Source organism: Rousettus aegyptiacus, unplaced genomic scaffold, assembly GCF_014176215.1.
Source record: "Rousettus aegyptiacus isolate mRouAeg1 unplaced genomic scaffold, mRouAeg1.p scaffold_m13_p_17, whole genome shotgun sequence".
NCBI classification, from domain to species: domain Eukaryota; kingdom Metazoa; phylum Chordata; class Mammalia; order Chiroptera; family Pteropodidae; genus Rousettus; species Rousettus aegyptiacus.
In genome coordinates this window covers 23,213,318-23,234,319 of record NW_023416292.1, presented here as the reverse complement: position 1 = coordinate 23,234,319, position 21,002 = coordinate 23,213,318, and the positions used below count along the sequence as shown (strand labels likewise).

General features: G+C 51.9%; 1 protein-coding gene across 1 annotated transcript in view; it reads left to right on the top strand.

Moving 5' to 3' along the window:
* The window catches only part of ATF6 (activating transcription factor 6), a 76,182-nt gene that overhangs the window by 26,377 nt on the left and 28,803 nt on the right, over positions 1–21,002 (top strand). Inside the window, exons 11-14 of the mRNA XM_016129704.2 lie at positions 1,187–1,300; positions 1,894–1,993; positions 4,930–4,997; positions 6,573–6,684. Coding sequence (XP_015985190.2) covers positions 1,187–1,300; positions 1,894–1,993; positions 4,930–4,997; positions 6,573–6,684 — 394 coding nt within the window. The remainder of the gene's footprint in view (positions 1–1,186; positions 1,301–1,893; positions 1,994–4,929; positions 4,998–6,572; positions 6,685–21,002) is intronic.

The following is a 21,002-nucleotide window of genomic DNA, read 5'->3' as shown; positions in this document are numbered from 1 at the left end:
ATTTATTTTTTGACTCGGCTTCATGTTAGGTTTCATTTTTTAGGAGAGTTCAGAGAACTGGTTTAACTGAAAAGGTAGAGCCCAAGCCCGTGAGTCATAATACCGTGTTTGTCCGCCATTTAATTAACAGCACCTATTTTTTAGTCTTAGGAATGTGCGATGCGTAATAAGATGACCATGTAATTTGTCAACCAATTTGGGATGCTTCTGAGAATGAGGCGGTGGCAGGATCGTCAGGTCAGGACGTCGGGCTCCAGTGGGGGCTGCCTGGCACGGACGAGGGCGGGAAGTCGCCCCGCGCACGGGCCGCGGCCAGAACCCGGCCTTCCCGCGAGTGTGTCACGTGCTGCGGGCCCGGGGCTCGGCCGCCTCCGGGGCGGCGGGGTCTGATTGTCTCCAGGTCGCGGCCGGCGCAGGCCCCTCAGCGCCCCCCCCCCCCCCGCGCTCTCTCCTGGTGTTTCTTCTGTCCAGTTTTTTTCTTTTCCAAAGAATATTTTTGGCCAGTAGAACAAAGCCAGTCAGCACAGATGTGCAGAAATCATTACGAGAGTTTATCGTGTGGAAATAAAATTATAAATCAGAAATGTATTTTCAGAAGCAGTTTCTGCCTTCTCTAACGCACAGCAGCTTTTGTGTCTTTGTGGGTAGGCCGGCCTGACTTTTAAAACCACAGCTCTGGGACAGGCCTTTGTTCGCAGGTGTTCCGCGCGGCAGACGGCCTCTCACAGGGGCGCGGGTCCACCAGGGACATGGCAGGTGCCCCCCCTCGCCCGCCCCCGAGCTTTTGGTCGCGGCTGGCTCCCTTTGGTATGCACGGTCGTTACCAGAGTCATTACCAGTGCAGCACCGGCTCTGTGTTATTCCAAACGACTTAGTGCCATAGGCAGAACACCGTGACTTAGTTTCCACCCTGCCACATTGTTTTTGTCAAGGGGGCCAGTGATTTCAGTGTCAATCAGTGGAGGCTGGATACGTGCGAATTACTGTGGTGATCTCTGTAGAAAATGACATTCATGCTCCATGGTCTCTCCTTCTCTCCGTTTCTGTCGTATTTGCTTCCGTCTGAACATACGTTGTATTTATTATGTTTTTATTTCTGTAAAAAACGAATTCCAGTGATGATTTTCTGTATCGGACGTGTCGGAAGTTAAGATGCGAGGAGCCACATTCTGTGCGTGTGTTTCAGATACAGCCACTCTGTTCCCAGTGACAAAGCCCTGATGGTGCTGAGTGAGGAGCCGCTGCTCTACCTGCCCCCTCCTCCCTGTCAGCCCCTGGTTAATGCCACAGAGTCCCTCAGGTGAGTGTCACATGGGGGGGGCCACGCTCCGCAGGGGGTTGGGGACAGCCTTGCTCGGCTTACTTGGGTGGCTGAGAGGACCTCCGAGGTATCTGTCGGTGACTGCAGGCGTCTAGTAAGCAAAGTAAAGGGAAATTTTATTTGAATTACGCTTAAAAAAAAAATTCCTGGTTTTGGAAAATTGGGAAGTTTGAATTCTAGTGTGTTAAAATGTCCGTTTTTTCCGAGCACTCAAGTGCATCTTTTCCTTCTCCCGGGGAGGGTGGTTTTCGCAGGCTGTAGCACCCTGCTCGTGGGCGGGCGCCCTGTGGTGGCCTGGCGCTCCCCGGCCCGTGCCGTCGCCGTGCGGACGGCCCTGCTCCCATGGTGCCGTGCGGCAGGGGTCCGGCTGCCGTGGTCTTTGAACCGCGAGCTCGTGGTTGAGGAGGTTCCCGTGGAAAAATTCACGTCGTACAAACAACACGAATGTCTCACTCTTCCCGGTCAAAAAGCAGTACTGAAGCTCAGACACTGGGCGTGCTTCCTGGAAGCCATGGGACAGGGCGAGGGGGTTACTTCTGGTAGCACGTGTAGCTCATCACGCTGTTTTATAGGCTAAACCATGAGCTCCGAGGGTGGGTCCACAGACACGAGGTGGAGAGGACCAAGTCGAGAAGGGTGACAAACAGCGAGCTGAAGACCCGCATCCTCCAGGTGCGTCCGCGCGGCTCCGGCTCTGCCCGCGGCCCCCGCGGGGCCGCCCGCTTCCCTGCAGGGTGTTCGAGCTTGACCGCGGCCCCCCGCTGCCTCTGATGCCGTCCCCCCGCGGGAGCCCCCAGGGTTCCTAGCGCTGGGCCAGGGCGCAGGGCGCCGCCCCCTGCTCTCTCCCGCACATTTGCTTTCCCACCAGGGGTGCCTGTGCGTGGACATCGTGTCAGATGTTTCGTGGCACAGATGGTTCAACAGATGACACTGTGTATCTCCCGTTCTTAGCGCTTTTCAGAAAGGGCGTTGAAGCGTGGGGCGGCTCGGCAGTGAAGCCCATCTCCCTAGTGGCCCCCGTGGCGGTGGACAGGTAGCAGCAGTGTGAGTTGGTGACAGCTCAGACCCAGAGCCTAGTCAGCTGCCCTCCTCTTCACGTCCTCGGCCATAAAGCGTCCTTTATCGTAGTCACCCCGTCTTCATCATGTATTTATTACTGCTTCTGAAGAACTTAAGACTGGCAGCTGGCACATTTCAAGTTGCCAGCAAATGTCCCCTGTGTTGGCAGCTGTGAGCCGGGTCCTGTTCTAGACCCTGAGGCCCGGCGGTGAGTCTGACAGAACCCTCGCCTCGAGAACTTAATCCTAGTGGGAGAGAGAAACAGGAAACAAGTGAATAAACACTTAAGTGTACTCCACATGAAAGGGAAGTTCTCTGAAATAGAGTGGGTTGAAAGTCAACATGTCAACTCGGAGACAGGCGGCTGTTTTGGATCGGGTGGCGAGGGACAGCTCCTCTAAGGAGACTCCACTTGTGGCAGCAGCCTCCAGTTCTCAGCAGCTGAGTGGGACAGAGATTTGTTGTCCCTCGAGGTCTGCTGGAGCTTGCCGGGTGGCTTTCCCATAGCAGTGACCAGGGAGGCCTGGCCCAGGCCAGCTCGGGCGCTGACACACTGAGGCTCCGTGAGTTGCAGCACGGGCCTTTCCAGGACCTTTGTTCACGTTATGGCAACTCGACTGGTGGTTGGTACTTCTGGAGGCGAAGGCCGTCGTCACTGTCACAGCTGCTGCAGAGCTCCAGAGCTGCTGTTGGCACTGGAATGCATTGGACAGTTCTGCGAAACTCCTGCCCACCAGCATGGCCAGAGGGGAGACGGGCGCCATCCCCCGTCTGCTTTCCAGAACCCGGTGCCGACTAGTGTGTCCTGTGGCAGGACATTAATATTACCCAGAACCCCGGTGGCAGGAAGTTTGGGTAGTGTGGAGTTTGGGCTCTGTCCCTTGCTGTGCGGGGAGGAGCAAGGAGGGGTGGCACTAGGTCGTCCCACACAGCTGGCCGCCGGGCTTTACGAAGAGTCGATTAAAGTCCTTGGCCCAAGCTAGTTCTTTTGCCTCGTGACATAATTTTTCATGTTAGTTTATCCTGTGCATTAGATAAATACACAGAGTAATGAGGTGGTTGGGGCTCCTTAATCTTGAAGGAATGTTCATGCAACGAAAATCGTTTTAATTTCACAGCCTTGGAACATTTGGAGGAGATTTGTAGTTTAAAGTCTCCTCTCCCTCTCCTGTCTTGGGTGCATATCGTTCTTTAGCGAGCTTGGATAGTGGTCAGAAGTGTGGAACTCCAGGCCATTACAGAAAAAAGGAATGGCAGGGGTGGGTCCGTATGTGTCAAAGCGAGGAGTTCCACTCAGTCAGAGGAGAGAGACGGGCCTTCCTTCATCGGTACCACGAACTGTCACGAAGAAGTACAGCTTAAAAAGTGAGTACAGGAAATAAAAGTGGAATACTAAAAAAAGTACATTTCAACCAAAGAAGGGAGGAAAAGAACGCATGAATAAAGAACAAATAGGATATGTAGAAAAAAATACCAAGATAGTAAACTTAAGCCCAGCCACGTTAGTAATAAAATTTAATGGGCTAAAGATATCAGCTTAAAGAGAGAGATTGGCAAACTGGACTTTTTAAAAGACAAGACCCTATTATATGCTGTTTACGAGAAATAACATTTTAAATATAAAGACACAGATGGAGAATAAATGGGTGAAAAGGTGTACATACTGCGCAGACATGAAGCGTTAGAAAGCTGGTGCGGCTGCGTTAATCCGAGAAAGCAGACGTCCAGACAGAAGAGTACAAGAAACAAAGATGGAAACTTCGCAGTATAAAAGGACTGTAAATCAAGACAACATGATTCTAAATATATAGGCTCCTGATGACAAACCTTTAAAACACGTAAAGCAAGAAAGGGACAGAACTGAAGGGAAGACAGCTCCACGACTTGGCCGGGGCTTTCAGATCCCGCCCGTCCCGCGTTTGCGCATCCGCGGAGCTCGCAGGCGGGTCCAGGCTCCTCTGCCGGCGGGCGTGAGTCTCAGGGCGCCGGCGCGTCCCGGTTCTGTTCGCTCAGCGTCCTTGTGAGTCGGCGTTTAACGCCTGCTCACTTCCGAGTCAGGGAAGGCCCTGTCGCTTCTCCCGCGAGACCCCGCGGCGCTGGGTCATGCGGCGCGTGCCGTGAAGGCTTCGCGGCTCGCTCAGCGACGGCAGCGTCGGGCCTCCCTGTGGGCCTTTCCGACTTCAGGTGCTTTTCATTGGGAACAGAAGTATTTTAGACCAACATAGTTGTTAAATGTTCAGTAGTACCTATGTGACTTGGTCATAAAACTTGAACTGAGCTTTTGGGCTGTTTTCTAAAAAACTTTATGAGAAGTGTCTTAAATGTCTCACTCTCCATAAGATGCATTTCTAGGCCCAGAGTGTGACCAAAGGAGTTGTAATTTGTGTGTTGACGTCGAGTTACGTAAACTTACGTCAGAATTTTCGTGAAAAAGACACCCACCATGATGTTTTAGTGACAGGTCAGTGAAAGTAGTGCCAGCCGAGTCGCTACGGGGAGGCCTTCATGGGACTTGCTGCTGCGGCTTTAACCTGCTTTTTCCCTTCCAGGGGGCTCTGGAGCAGGACTCGGGGTCTCAGCTCATGGCCGTCCAGTACACAGAGACCACTAGCATCAGGTGAGGAAGCGGGGACGCTCCGGGCCCGGACTTGAACGTGAATTCCGGTCGGCCCTCGTGAGTCACGTGTTCTGTGTTCGTGAGTCGCCTGCTTGCTAAAATTCATTTGTGACCCCAAAATCAGCACGCAGAGCACTGGCGTGGCCATCTGCAGGCGTGCGGGGTTCTCAGCAAAGTCGTCGCAGCGAGGCGCTCGCTCCCTGCCTGTCTCTGCCCTCACGTGGTAACAAGTGTCCTTTCCGGGGCGTACTTAGTGTCACGTTTTTCACATTTTTGTGCTTTTTCGTTGGAGACCTGGTTTAAAACGGCCCCCAGTGTGGTCCCGAGGTGCCGTCTCGGGCTCCTAAGCGCGGGAGGGCCGTCCTGCGCCTCGTGGGGACGGCCCATGTCTCAGCAGCTTCGTCAGGCCTGGGCTTGGGGAGCTCAGGGGTGCGGTGTGAACACGTGTGTTGAACAGGGGCCCTGACAGGCGTAGGCGACGGGGCTACGTGTCGCTCTGCGGTGGAGATGCTACCACCAGGGCTCAGGGAGCCTGGTGCACGACTCGCTAATCCGGGGTCCCATGGACTGCGCAGACAAAACTGTCATGGCCTTTAAAAGTGGACCGTATTCAAAGCGTCATAGTCAGACATGGCTCGTGAGCAGAGGAATTGCTTCAAAGGGGACCTTCGACTTGCTCACAATTCCCTTTCAGGACCGTTTCTCCTTGGTTAACAAGGACCATTGAAGATGTGAAAGGGGCGCGTGTGAGGAGGAGCACACTCAGGTTCTCTCTTCGGAGAAGGAGGGGGCGTCATTCCTTTAACTCTCCTCTGACTTACGGGTGTTGGCTTGTCGCGCTAAATGGTGGGAGACTTGCTATTGAGACCTATAGCGATGTCACTCGAGTGACTCTTTTGGGATGTGGTGTGGCTCGAGGTGCTGGAATTCTATTTACGACTTTATCGTGGCGCTTCTGACATCGCTGCCGGGGGTCGTTGAGTGAGGCCCGGGGGGCAGGACCCTGCGAGGCACTCCACCTGCAGCGTCTCGCCTCTGGCCGCAGCCGCCGTCCTGCAAGGGCTGTTTGTATAGTTATTCTACCCGTGAGGAAACCGGGGTTGCTCAGAGCTTGACTTTTCCGAGGATCCCCACTGAGGGCAGCAGGGCTCCAAAGCCAAGGCCCCCGCGTCAGTCCTGAGCTCTCTGCCTGCCGCACAGCCCTCCAGCCCAGTGTGTCTTCACAGGCCTGACAGAGCAGTGAGAACAGCTTTTCCTCAGCCTTGATCTTTGTTACCAGAGAGTTTAAAATCATGCAAACCAGCACAGAAATCTGTTCTCACGTGCGTTACAACGCACTTGACTCTCTGGTCCATTTTCAAGCCTCTATCTAGAAATGAGTTTCCACTTCAGTGAACTGACTCTTCCAGACCTCCTGACCTCAGGCCTTTGAGAATGTTATAAAAACCCGCCAGGCAGCCACTGGCGTCCCGGTCGAGACTGTCCCGCCGCAGACGTGGTCTCACAGCGAGAAGCACCTCTCAGGGGCCGTGAGGCCTGGCGGTGGAGGACACTTTCCGTCTCTCGCTCCTGCAGGAACTCGGGACGTGAGCTCCAGGTGTACCACGCCTCCCCCAGAAGCTACCACGACTTCCTCGACGCCATCCGCAGAAGGGGGGACACGTTCTACGTGGTGTCGTTCCGGAGGGTGAGTGCTCTCCGAGGCGCGAGGGGGCCGCCTGCCCGGATCGGCGCGGAGCTGCGGGCAGGCGGGCAGTTGGTACCGAGGAACGATACGCTCCTGGCTTTGTCACCCCTGTGCACGAGCCGAGGAGAAGGGGACACGGGCACGTTTCCGGGAGGCCGGTGGCGGGATGCCCGTCGGTCGTGGGGAAGTCGGGGTCCCGGACGTGTGGTCACGGTGCGGGGCGCTCGGGTCCGGGTCCTGACACTGCTGCTGGGGAGCACGCGTCAGCCACCCGGCAGGCTGTGCGAGGGTCCTGAGCGTTGCGGAGTGGACCGTGCGAAAAACGTGTCGCTGTTGTCGTGCCGTCTCTTGTCCGTAGAGTTGCCACACGCGTGTGTGGCGTGCTGAGTGTCGGGCACACGCATTAGAACTCCCTCACGGTCTGTGCCCAGGCTTCTCTTTTTCTTCTTCGGAAGAATGCCGTGGGGCCGTGGCCACAGATAGGTCACACTAGCCACAGAGCGAGCAGGTCGTTTTCTGGTCATTGGCGCCGCTCAGGAGGCTCCGTTCCTTTCCTGAGGTTTAACTGTCTAGGAGCCCAGACTGTCAGGACCAGAGAACTGTCACACTTGAAGAGTAGGAAGCGCTTCACGTGGTTTTGGCCACGAATCGAATGTGCTAGAGATGCGGAAGGCTTCCGTGACGGCCGCCCGTGCTTGCTGCCGTCGCGGAGGGCTCCGCGTGCCGGGCCTGTCCTCGCGGCCGTCTGACGCTGGCCCTGGGCGCACGTCGGGCAGCTGGGGCCGCTGGGAGCAGGGGCTCCGCGGGGCTCCGGCGGGCCTGGCTGACAGGACTAAGCGTGCGCTCTGTCGTTGACACAGTTATATTTAAAGTGGAAGAAAAGCGCGAACGTTTCCCGGGGGGTCCAGTGCGGCGCGGTGGGGACTTGGCGTTTCGTCTGCGTCCAGCCGCGGACGACTCCTCAGTTCAGGCCGGGTTTTCTGTTCAATCGAATGGTTGGGCATATATTAGCAGCTGCAGTTGTCAAGCCACGCGTTGAAGTCACGGTTAGTGATGTTTTTCTAAGGATGAGAAGCATTTTTTTACAGAAAACGTTCCTAGCTTTAAAGGGACAGTAGCTTACGAAGGAAGATGAGTGGTACTTTTACAAATACGCACTTAACGTTTCTTGCGTTTGTGAAAGCTGTTCCTTATTAGTTAGTGTTTCTCACACGGGGAAACTGTCACGGCGCTCGAATTCTGTTTGGATTTTTCATTTCCTGATTACTGGTTTATCCCATCTCGGTCTTATGTATTAAGGAGAAGTAAGGACTAACTTGAACCTAATGAGAAAACAGTAGTTAGAGACGTCTTTTTTCATTTTTTTCTTGTTTTAGCAGTGGGGTAAGGAGTTAATTTTATCATGGTGACTATAATTTATGTCATGGGACAGGAATTTGGTTCTTAAATCCTGGGTTGTCCTTTCTGTTCTTGCTAGAATGGAAAGAAAAGTAGTGATGATCTCATGCTTGTTTTTTCTTCAATTTTTTGATGTCGAATATTCTAACAGTTTCATCAGAAAGGTGAGTGGCAGCATTTCTTGTGCAGAAGCATGTAGACTTTTTCTCCCACTTGGGTTCTTAATTTCATGACAGAAATTATTGTAATTGGTACTGTATGGTTGTATCGGAAACTAGGCAATAGGTTCTGAAGCCCGAGGCTTTGCTTGGTATAAACGAGGCATGGCGGAGCCAGTAAGCAGGCCGCATCATTTTGTTCTGTAATTGGACGTGTGTTTAACGGTAGGTTACTACCTGAAGCAGGAGCAGTGTGGACTGTGTCGCGGTTCGTCATCTGCTAAACCAGCTCTTTCCCGGATGTGCCCTGCCTCCCCGCAGTTGAGCCGACTGCCCGGGCCAGCAGGGAAGACTGTGGGACCCAGTGCCCTGGCCGAGCTCGCGCTCTCCTAACCTGACTCCTCCGGGCTTTGCCTCCACACGGCGTCTCCGTGTAGTTCTAGGTGTTCGCGGCTTGTGCTCCCGCCGGCGCCGCCTCTTTCTCCTCCCTCTGACTTGCTCTGGTGTGGTTTGGAGCAGGGGTTGCAGGAAAATAACTTGTTCTCAAACCGATGCATTCATGAGAAAAAAATCTCCCACACTTTAACGTGTATTTTTTTCTTAACGCGTTCCTGCGGTAGCGTGTTCAGGGAGGGAGGGGCGGGCGAAAGGCCACCACAGCCCGGCTCCCGGGGCGCGGGACAAGCGCGGCGGGAGCGAAGGCCCCAGCCCAGGTGGGGAGCCGAGCCCGGAGCGGGGAGCCGGCGCTGGGCAGAGAGGTGGCAGGGTGGGGTTGCTTCTCCTGGAACTCCAGTGCAGCCCGAGGAGGGGCGCCGCCCTCTGGTCCACCGGCACCCCGAGAGGCCCTTTTCGAAAATCTCCTGGGACGGTTGCCGACGGCCGCGAACGGCGCTTCGGCATGCCACCGCCGCTCCCGTCCGACGCTGCTTTTCCGCTGAGATGGACGCCCCTTTGGGAGCACTTGTAGCTTCTGGCGTATTTTCTGCTTTCGGTGCCTGCCTCTCAGATCAAAAGGAGACACCTAGCTTGCCTTCCCTGTGCGTCCGCCCCCTGCACAGTGCCCCACGCGCTCGGAGGGCCTGGGCTGTCGCCTGCACCTGCCTCTCTCTGCGAGTGCTTTCCGCGCTCGCAGGTCCGGCCGTGCTGGTCTCTCGTGAGTTGTTTGTGAGCAGCGTCATGCGAATGGCCTGGGTTCCAAGGGTGTCCTTAAGTCACAGGGTCTCGCTGTGGCGGAGGAAGCAGAGGAGACGGCCCCGCGGCTGGCAGTCCCCTGCTTGTGCTCTGGGCCTCGTGACCGGAGTCGTGGCTGTCGTTCCCGATTCTGCAGCAGCGCAGCAAGAAGGTCTGAGCAGCCGTGCACAGTCAGCATCCCCTTTTGAGGACTGCGTCGGCAGCCTCGTCTCGTGACCCACAGGCCGTCGCTGCGACCAGACAGCGCGGTCGGCTGCGCGGGCCGCGTTCTCTTGCCGTGGACGGAGTTAGGCCCAGGCACAGCCTGGCCCGCTCTTCTGAGGAGACGGTCGCAAGGGGTCTCGAGGGCTTCGTAAACTGTTGTTACACTGTGCGGCCTGGCTTACAAAGTTCTTGCTGTGTCGGTCCCTGATTGTTTGAGCTAAAAGGCTCATCTTCTCTATCTCCCGAGGCTCTTCGGAGCGAGAACGTCCCGTGCTTTTCCATGACCGCCCCGGCGCTCTGCGCCGCGCAGCCTCTCAGAGCCGTTTTAGGTGTGCTTCACCGAAAGAAGCTCCGTGGTGGAACTGCGTCGTTTTCACAATCACTTAGGGACTGTCGTCACGTCCGTGTTGCTTAAAGGAACTTGAGTCTATTTTACTGATCCGAGCAGTAACAGCAGTGCCGGACTCCAGGAGAGAGCGCGTTGCAGGTGCCTGAGCGGAGACGCGTCAGCTTCGTTCTTGTCTCAGAGTCTAAGCTTTAGCGTGGAGACGTCACGTGGGCGACGTGTTTAACACCCACGGGACTGCAAGGTCCCTGCATTCTCACGTTCCAACGTTTGGCAGAAATGTTTCGGAGCGTATCGTCATTAGACATTCTTGCTTCCTTTTCTGGAGAAAGGATGCTGTCTGGTATCCACAAGGATTCAAGCAGCATGAGCCAGAAACTTGAAACTGTGGGCAAAGTAGAGGGAAGGCTGTAACTGGTGCAGAAAGGCTGACAGGTGATGTGACTAGAAGGCCACTTAAAAGAATGTCACAAACGAGCAGTGATATTTCCTAAATTAATGCCTCGGTTGCTACCTAATACATGCTTGGAAGAGTGGCCTATTTTCTTAACGCACAGCATTTATTTCTGGAAGTTTCTGTTTGGTGTGTGTGACTCTGCAGCGTCTCAGACAGCAGGAGCCTGCCTGGTGCTCAGAGGCAGCAGGCATGCAGGGCCCGCCTCTGCGGGGCCCCGGCCCCCCTCGGTGCGGGACTTCACAGCGGGGGTGCGCGCGCGGGTCGGAGTCTGGCCGTGTTCTCATCTTTACGGCCTTCTGGCCACATTCTTTCTCCAGCTGGAAAAGGAATGTGTGTTTATGAGTTTGGAAAGATACTTGCTTAAAAAAAGTCTTATCGCAGAAGAGAGAATTTTTAAAAAACCTTTTAGAAGGTTTTATTTTTCTAATTTTTAACTCCGAAATGCACTCTCATTCAGGTCTAAAGCACATCATAAAAAACAGCTGATTTGTCTGAGCGCCTGCTCAACCCAGGGTCACTTAATGATCACGCCGGTCGCAGTCCGTGTCCGGCCCTGGTCCGCTGTGCGCAGAGCGGACGCCTCTCCTGTCCAGGAGCAGAGTGCTCCACGAGTCTCTTCCACATGCGTCATCTCGTTAGTGTCTCTCGCATGACGGCGTGAGTTCCCGGTCCCGTTTACAGACAGCAGAGTGAGGGCGGCTCGTCTGGGGACGCGGGAACGGCGCGCGCCGGAAGGGCGGCTGTGGCGGGGTGTCCTGGCTGAAGGCGGCGGCGCCCCCTCTGCGCCAGTCACAGAGTGTGTGGCTGAAGAGTCGCTGCTGCTCACAGGCCAGCCCCGCGGCGTGGCCAGAGCGCGGGTGGCTTTGCTGGAGCTCGCGCAGAGCGATGGAGTTTGTTCCGTTTGTTTATTACCTGATTATAGATGGAGCACTTTAGGTTACACTTTCTCAATAGTCAAGAATAACTGAATTGTCTGAAAGATTACAACGTAACTTTAGATTTTAAACCGGGGAATAGGACAATGGGCTTTGAGGGTTTCGAGTCTCTTTTTAAAACAATGGGGAAAAATCTCTCTGCTGTCTTTCAGAAGGACCCTGCTCTGATGGTCAGAAGCCCAGAGCGTCCCCCGGGGAGGTGGCCTCGCGCCTGTGTCAGCGCGTTGTCTTATGGACTGTGCGTGGCGTGCCAGGGCCTTGACATCAGCAGTGTTTGATCTCGTGTGCCTCGTTAAATGAGTTACTGCCGTGGTTTTAGGGGATTTAGTCATTTGTTCCCTGGCTGTGTAGCAGATTGCTAGCTAGCTTGAGAGAATTCTATTATTTGGACTCTTCAATTGCAAACTCTAAAATAGCTCGTTTTATGTTTGAGAAACGATTGTCCGGCGGCCCCTGTGACGAGGCCAGTCCACAGCACGCACGGCTCGGAGCGGCGGGTCTCCGGCCTCATCCGGAGGGTGGCACACGCGCCCGAGTGGGCACGGCTGCCCGCCCACCTGCTGTGCGCCATGCGGCCGTGTTGGCATCACGCGCGGCCGGGTCACCCCCCACGAGGCCGCCTGCCTGTGGCCTTTCACCGCAGCCTTTTACGCTCGCTGTTCGAATGTCACAAGGGGTGGGGTTCGCAGAAACAAGGGATGTTTTCTCAGTGGACGATTAAAATCACTATTGTAATTCGAATGACATGAAACTCAGAAACAATGCGTGTCCCCTGCGATGTGGTGGGACCCTTCGCTGTGGCAGGCACGCACGCCTGAGAGGCGGGGTCGGCGGCCAGTAACCTCAAGTTTTGGTGGGTTCCTTCTCATCACATTCCAGATTTTTCGTAATGAGGAAAAAGAACATTTTCTGAAATCAAAACCGCTTCTAACTGAGACTATCTCTGCCGCATCGTGACCGGTGAGGGGAAGTGTTTCTTAAACAGTTTGTCCGGGCGGACGTCAGAGGCCGGTGTTCTCCTGACTCCGCCGGTCGCTGTGCCTGGTGACCACGGCCTCGCCTGGGTTCAGGGGCATCGCCCGTGAAATGATAGAGTTAGAGTAGACTCGCACATTACTTCCAACTCCAGAAATCTGCGGTTCGTGTGTGTGTGTGTGTGTGTGAACACTGTCCTCCTAGAATTCTGTAACATTGTATTAAAACCCTGAATTACTAAAGTGATTCACTTTGCTGGAGTTAGTGCATTTTAAGGGTGTTAAGAAACCACCATAGCAAACAACAAAATATCAAGTTACAAGGTAGGCCCATAGATGAACGAGCTTGACTTTTCGGTGGCTGGTTGCTCCCGTAATTTGTTTAATAATCTGTTCTGTGGTGTTTCCAGTGTGCCAGTCTTCCACCCTCATAATATCCCTGGGAGGCGGTGCAGTCGTTGTCCTCATTTTCTAGATAGGGAGCTTGAGTCACGGAGAAGTTAGCTAATCTTGGCGTGACGCGGTCCGGAAGCCACAGAACCGGCGCCAGCCCAGGGTGTCCGGCTCCACTGTCCAGTTTCTCTGATCACGACCCTGTGTTGCTTTTCTAGAACTTTTATATCCGAACGTCTCTGCTTTCCAAGTGTTCAACTTAGAATTGAATTCCACGGATCTCTGTCTAAAACATGCTTTGAGTTGCTTCAGGTTCATTTTCCAAAGAGAAGGGGGCCAAAGACAAAGCCCTGTGGAAATGCAGCCACGTGCTGAAGCAGTGGCGAGGGAGGGACTCGGGGCGCAGGGGACGGACAGGGACACAGAAGGGGGTCGGAGCAGCGTGCCACAGGCGAAGGGAGGGCAGGTCCACGGGTTCATTTTATTCTCACACGTGGAGGTCAAGGAAGAAGCGTCCAGAAGGGAGCAGGCCAGCACATCGGATGTCACCGAGCCCGCCCAGGTGAGAGAGACGAGACAGCCCGTGGTCTGCGTAAATGTGGCCGTCACTGGAGGCTCGAGATGACGTTTCTGGTGCGCCAGGCGGGACAGACCAGAGGCTGTTGGGAGGGAGTGTGACGTGGCGGGGTGGCATTCGGCAGGGGGGGGGCTAAGGGACGGCGTGCGCGTTGGGGACAGGAGCCGTGCGAAGGTGACGTGTGGGCCGAACAGACCGTCGCGATTAAGCTATGTAAATGTGAGGATGTAGCATCTAGTTTATTTTTGACAGATGTTTCAAAGGAAAACAAATTGTTTCTCATCTCTGTTGTTTTCTGTTTAAAGCAATGCATGGAGAAAGTCGAGAACAATTTTTGTTTTTTTGCGGTAGGACTACAAAACAAATAAGAGAATATGGAATTAAAACCAGATTTAAGAATCATATTTAAAGTATTGCTTGAGACATCAAAAGTCTTCTAAATCTTAAATAAGGAGCTGGTTTTTAATGTTAAATAGTTCTAAAAATATAAAAGTTGATAGAACTGTTTCTAATTTAATTTATATGGAGGCATTCTGGTAGTTGTCCTTCGTACAGAGGCGGAGAACTAGCAAGGCGGCCTGTGAAGTCATTCTGTGTCCAAACGACTTGGTGTGAGCATTCGATGACGTCACGGCACTCACTTGTGGAGACAGCAGTTACTACCGCTAGGAAAGGCGATTTGCGATCTGCCTCGGGATTAGGGTCTGCGACACTCGTGTCGTCCCCTCCCTTCCCCCACATGCGGCGGTTCGTTCCTTTGGACTCCGATTTGTTTACCTTGGACGCTATCAGCGAGTCTGGACGCTGACCTATTTGGTGTTTCCTGAAAACGTTAAGGCTGGTAGCTGTGCGACGTTTATTTCCAGGCATTGATGCTAACCCGTGGAGAGCCTGTCGTGGGTGGGCTGTGGGGGCCGTTCAGTTCACAGTTCCCATAACCACACTGGGAGCCGGCAGGATGGGTCACTGGCTGAGACCGGAGAGTGGCACACGCCTGCCCAACAGTGGTGCGACTCTTGCTTAGCGCCCGCGCCTCCCGCCAGGCCTCATGCACGCTGAGGGCGCGGACCAGCTCAGCCCTCGCTCTGCCCCTGGCGTCCCGCACAGAACCAGGCGCGCAGCCCGAGTGCAGTAAGTGACGATGGAGCGCGTGGACTGGGTGCCAAACCCAGCAGTTCAGCACCGCCCTCTAAGTTGGTTTGTGCCATCAACTGATGTGACGGAGAGTCTGTAACGGGCGAGCTCCTTGAGCAATTGATCAGGGCACCCGCGGAAATTGGGGGACTTAGATGCATTTTTAAAGGCCAGGGACCGTTTGCACGAAGCTGCGCACCCAGTGAGGTCTCCGCGTGTCGGAGTCGAACGCTGACCTGAGCAGCACCTGGACGGGGAAGGTGGCTTTCCAGCTGGGGTGCCGAGCGGGCTGTGGGATGGGGCAGCCGCAGACTGGGTAAGCTCCCTGTTAGTAGAGGCCTTTCCGTCAGCGGGGTCCGTGGTGTCCTGGAGGGAAGGGGCAGTGCTAGGATTTCGTCCCCTGCACAGTTTTCATTTTGAACTTGGGAGGTGTTCAGAAAAAGCTTGTCAGCTTAAATTGTCAAATCTCCCAATGCCTGTATTTCGAATAATTTTAATCATCTGTCTGATCATAATATAGCTAGAAATAAATCTTAAGAATAAAACTAAAATGTATCATACAGAATAAAGAGGCCTCTGTTATCCAGCTTAAGTCTAACAGCTATTTCTCCTCCGAGTCCATTTGTTACTGAGTAGAAGTTCGACGACTTTATTCTGTGAAGAGGAACCTCCCTTGGTGCCAGATCTTTCCCTGTAGTTCCTTAAGGAGGCTGGTCGCAGTTTCTAAGACGCGCTTCGAGATACTGGTTTCATGTCCTCGAGACACAGCCCCAGAAGCAGGGGTGCTCAGTCGCATGGCAGGCCTATTTTTAATATTTTGAGGAACTTCTATACTATTTTCCACAGTGGATTAGTTTCTTTTTTAGAACGGCTTTATTGAGCTATGATTGACATGTAAGAACACGCACGCTGGGCCGTTTCGTGAGCTTCACGTGCGTGTGACGTCTGGACCTCAGCTCCGCGGGCGTGGGCATGCGCTTCCCGTCGTCCCCGCACCCCCCCCGCCCCCCCGCGCCTCGGTGGGCCCTCCCCACCCACCCGCTCCCGGCGCCAGGCGACCGCTGGTCACCTTTATCTTACCTTGATTTTGCGGGAAGGGACCCTGCGCCGTGTGTGTCTCCCCCGGCGTAGTTCTCGTGAGGCTCAGCGCGGTGCCCTTGACGCACATGGCGTCGTGGCTACGGCAGATGCAGCCCCCGCGTGCGAGTCTCGGGTACGTGCTCGCTTCTCTGCGTCAGCACCTCGGGGTCGCTCGGCTTCGCCGCGTGGAGGCCTGTGTGCGGCTGTTCAGGACACCGCCAGGCCGTGTCCGAAGCGGCCGCACCGTCGCGTGCTCAGCAGCAGCGAGAGCGAGGCCCGGTCCCCCCCACCCTCGGCGCTCGCGTCCTGGCCGGTCCGTCGCGTTTCAGTCGTTCCGCAGGTGTGCGGTGCTGGCCCACGGCTTCCGTTTGCGTTTTCCCGGTGACTGATCGTCTTACCCATCTTTTCATGTCCTTATCTGCCATCCGTGTATCTCCTTCGGGGGAGTGTCTGTTCAACTCTTTCACCCGTTTTTAATTGGGTTTCCGTTTCCTTGTGATCGATGCCAGCCACACGTACACAGTCTGGCCCAGGCCCTGCGTCGGATCCCTGCTTGGGTGTATTTCCTCCCACTCTGCTGCGTGTCTTTTCAGTTTCTTACCAATATTCTTCAAAGAGCAGAAATTCTTCATTTTGATGCGACCCAATGTATCAGATTTTTCTTTTGTGGATCATGTTTTTGTTGTCCTAAGAAATATTTGCCTGACGTAAGGTCACAAAGATTTTCTCACATTTTCTTCTGAAATTTTCATCGTTGTGAGATTTGACGTGGAGGCCTCTGACCCATTCCGAGCTGATTTTTGTGCATGGCGCAGGGAGGGGTCAATGCTCGTTTTTTGCATGTGGACATCAGTGTTGTCTGATGCTCAGGTTTTTGTGTATCACCCTTAACCTTTTTGTAAGGTTGCACATGTTGCCGGAACTTTCTAAAACAGTGTCCTCAGAGTCCCAGTCTTCACTCTTAGATAGCGCAATGGTATTTGTGCGCTCTTTGGGAACATGACGTGCACTGCAGATCATGATAGCAGAAGCACGATGAGCCGCAGGAGATGCTGCCGAGCCAGGGTTCTGGGGACCAGATGGAAGAAACGCACGGCACGCGCCCGCGGAGGTCGCAGTGCCAGGAGATGCTCAGCGAAGTCCGTGAGAGGAGGAGTGCGAATAGCACTGTCGGACGGAGTTTCTGCTGCGTTTTGTCCCATGCTAGTGTGTTTTTCTATTTAGTGAAAGAGAATCAGACCCTGGAATCAATCTTTTAAAAATATATGTATTATCATATGTGTATGAACGTGTGTATGCACACGTATATTTATGCACATATTTTGGGCACTGGCTTAAAGAGTAGAAAAATAGCACAGGGTAGAGAGAATTTATCTGGTAGCATTGTGCAGCCTTAGTCAGAAATAAAAAAAGTCTTCCACTCAGCTCTGTCTGAGTCATTACTTTTTGGTTTTGTGGAGAAAATAACTTCCGGGGGGGCCGACACAGCATTTTTTTGTTGGCAGCCATGCTGTGGGCTGTGGAGTCCAATGGCTCTGGACCGCGGCCAGCCTCGCTCTGCTCGCGGACGCGGACGGCTGTCGGGGTGCTGTCTGGGGCCTCCGCCTCGCCCCCGGCACAGTGGTATCAGCAGTCACACTTCCTAGGTGAAGAGTTTGTATAAAATAACTAAGCTCTAGCACAGCCATGAGACACGGTTGGGTGTCCAGTTTCTGTCGTCGGGGGTGGACTCCGAAGCACACGGCTGCAGTTTCAGGAACTCAGGTGGACTGGACAAGGGGGGAGAGGCGTTTCTCCTCAGACGTGGCATGGGCCTCCAGGGTCCCTCCCCACCCTCGGCTCTCCATAAAGATACATTTTAATGCTATTATTTTCTTATCCATCAACAGAAAATTAGCATGTTCGGAAAGAGTATGAAATCTGCAAGATTTTACAGCATTAGCTTTACCATCCACTGTCTAACTAGGTTCATGAAGGCTTGATCCAGCTCACTTAGGCCTACTGACCTTTTCTCCCTTTTGGGTAAAGGGCATCAGAAATTTGAAAGGAAGGGCCCAGCACACAGAAAGCTAGCCGGACTCTCCCTCGGTGACCTGTAACCTCTCATCATTGCCTCTAAACAGGCAATTTTAGGGTTCTTTTAAATACTTCCTATGTTGACTCTAAATTCAGTGCTCATTTAACATAATGTCTACAGAAACTAGAGACTTAGATTACGCACAGAAAACTGAGTAACAGCAGATACCAGGTTTTCTGCTGTTTTTAGGGGTTATTCTGTATAGCACATTCCTTTGGATGGATTCACTGACATTGGCTGGGAATTGAAGAGACACTGTGTCGTCTCTAATCGAGTCTTTCCATGTCAGGATCGCATGGGGCCACGTGACTAATGTGCGCGAGTTCATCCAGAAGATGTGATAGACATTATTTCCATTTGTAAAGTCAGCTTTGTTTTCCCAAGAGTATTAATAACTTACACACATGGTCTTATACAGATTTTAAAACAATTATATCAGCACAGTTAGTGATTGTTAATAAATGTCACTGTGCAAGGTTGTGGTTCCTTGTTTCTCATTTTTAGATGAAGACTGTTACCTGACATTTTTCTATATAATGGAAGTTCATAGTTTATTAAGAAGATCAAAAATTAATGATAAAATAATTTGAGTTCAGATTATAAAGTACTTCAGATCTATTCTGATGAAACAACTTCACTTAAGTTTGAGGCTTTGGGGTCAACTTTTTAGCTATTGTTGTGTCGTGATCCAATCTAAGACCCATGGAGCCAATTGAGATGAATTGTGAGCCTTTATTAGCCTGCAACTGACTTTCTACCAGGCAGGGTTGGAGGAGATCAGCCCCGAGCTTCCAGAGGAGGTAGTTTCTAAAGCCTAAAACCATATCAAACAAGCAAGGAGGTTTACAGAAGCAGAAGGTAGCCATTAGCATGTCTTTGCACAGGATATCTCTTAGACCTACACCCTGGTTAAACATTAAACAAGCAAGCAGATTATAGAAGCAGAAGTAAGCCATTTGAAAAATTTCCACCCTTAACACTATAAAGTTTATCTTGCTAATTTTTTAGTTAAAAATGTAAGTACATGTAATACTCTCTCATACAGAAGAGTTATCAACCTAATTTCTTTGCACATATATTATTGCAGATTATTTTTGAAAGCTATTATCCTTCTAGGATTATTTTACTAATCTGTGTTCATCTTAGATTAGGGAAAATATAGTGTCTCTTTAAGCAAAATACTTTTTAGAACCAAAGTCCAAACTCAGTTGTTTTTATTAATATTTTTTGGATTTTTACCATAGTTTTATATAGTTAACATGAGTTTAAATATAAATTTAAGAAGGCCTATTTTCCATCTTCCAAAATGCAAATATTAATTTCATTTTGAAACAAACAGTTCTATATTAAGAAGGTAAATGGTAGTAATAAATACCAAAATCCAAAATTTTTTAAACACGTAGTACTTCTTTTGTTGTTCTTTAAAACAAAATGTAAATATGAGATATTTTCAGAGAATATAAGATTTCTTTCTTCAGACTTTTTAAGAATTGATTTAATTATCCAAAAACTATATTCATGCTAAAATGTGACTATTCAAATAATTGCTTTACTTTTATAATTAGCAAGTTCTTCTAAATGCAGCTATCCTCAGAGAATTATTATTTAATCAAATCAAGAGAGTTAGTCACTCTTGCCGTGTTCATCTAACAAAATAATTATTGAGTGGCCATTATGTTCCAGGCTATCCTCACCACAAAAGATCCAGCCATAAACAAAACAAAAGGTTTTATGTTCGTGAAACAGATACAACAAATATACAAATAAATACGTAAGAGAATTTCAGTTTGTGATAAGCACCAAGAAGGAGAATCAAGAAGACAGTAATTGTAAATGAACATGGAGAAAGTACAGTTTTTCAGGGTGAAGTATATGATTTTTTTGACTTCTTTTTCGCTTTTGACCATTTCTGGCACTGATAAAGATTATGTAGAAAAATTAAAAACTCATTGTACACATTTTGTATACTAATCTGAAAGTTTAACTCCAACTTAGTGAATTTAGCATTTATAAGTGGAAGTGTCTGTGGAAGAATAAAATCTTTAGTTAACTACTGCTTTACCTTTAGCAGTAATTCTGCAGCTCATGAAATTTTCATTCTGGGGTGCTTTCGGCTTGCACCAGCATCTGGGGGGCCCGTCGATCCAGCACCGAGGTGCGGGCCATTATTCAGCCGTAGAGTTTTATGCGTAGGCATTTTCTCCTGTCTTCCCCTCTCAGTCAGTCGAAATCCTGCATCTTGCCAAGTAAAACATATCTCGCACTGACAAGAAGCTATGAGTCAGCAGTAGGGCAGGAGTTGGGCCAGCATCGCCCCCTCCTCGGCGCTCCTCCGCGGTGCTCCCTGACACGTTCTCGGACGCCAGCCTGGAGCACTGCGTGGCGCCGCCCCGCACACCAGCTCCGCTCACGTGATGGGCCCACTCCTCAGAACTGGCAGACTGTGCGTGTGACCGCAGGCAGAGTGCGCTGTGAGGCGTGTACCGTCAAGGGGAGAAAAAGGGGTGTTTCCTGCCTTTCTGTATCAGACCCTGCGATTGAGCCGAGCGTGCGGCTGTTAGGTCTCCAAACAGATTTTGATGTGACATAGCACAATTCTGTAACTTTTCAGGGGAACAAAAGAAAAAGATAAGTTGCTCGAGAACCCCATCTCCTCCGCTGGTCAAGTCCTGTCTGGTCAGTTTCATCCTTTTTGCTTCATTGGTTCATTTATTCATCCAGGATGCAGTCACTGAACATTTGCTGTCAGGCGCGGCGCTCCCAGGGAACATACGAAAGCGGATAAGCTAGAATCCTCGTCCTCACAGAAGTTACTCAGTGGGGAAAAATGACTCGTAAATCAAAAACCACAACACCGTGATAGGAACTGTAAAAGCAATCTGCAGAATCCTGCAGTTACAGGTAGAACGACTCCTATTTATGAAGCCTTTGCTGCCCTCGCCGTTCTATGTGTCATTTCATTTACTCCTTCAACAGCTTGATGAGGCCGATGCTGCTGCACTCTGTAACGTGTGCGGGGGCACTCACTTCATCGAGGAAGGAGACGGTGGTGTCAGGGAAGGTTTTTTCAGATCAGAAAATAGGTCTCGAGTTTTTTATAGAATTATGAGTGGATAGGGTAGAGAGGGGGAAGAAGGGAGGCAAGGCGGCATTTCCCGCGGCAGAGGACGTGTGAGGGACCTGTCGCTGGAAGGCAGAGGGGGGTCTGGGAGTGAAGGGTGGCCACGCTCCCAGCAGGAAGGCGCCTGCGAGCCTGTGTGAGGATGGTCCCTCCCTGCAGGAGATGGAAATGCGATCACACGTGTGTTTCAGGAAGATACCTGCAGTTTGAACAGGGCTCGGAAGAGTATTTTTACTTTTAAAGGAAGTAATTTCCTTTAAAGGAAGAAATTCT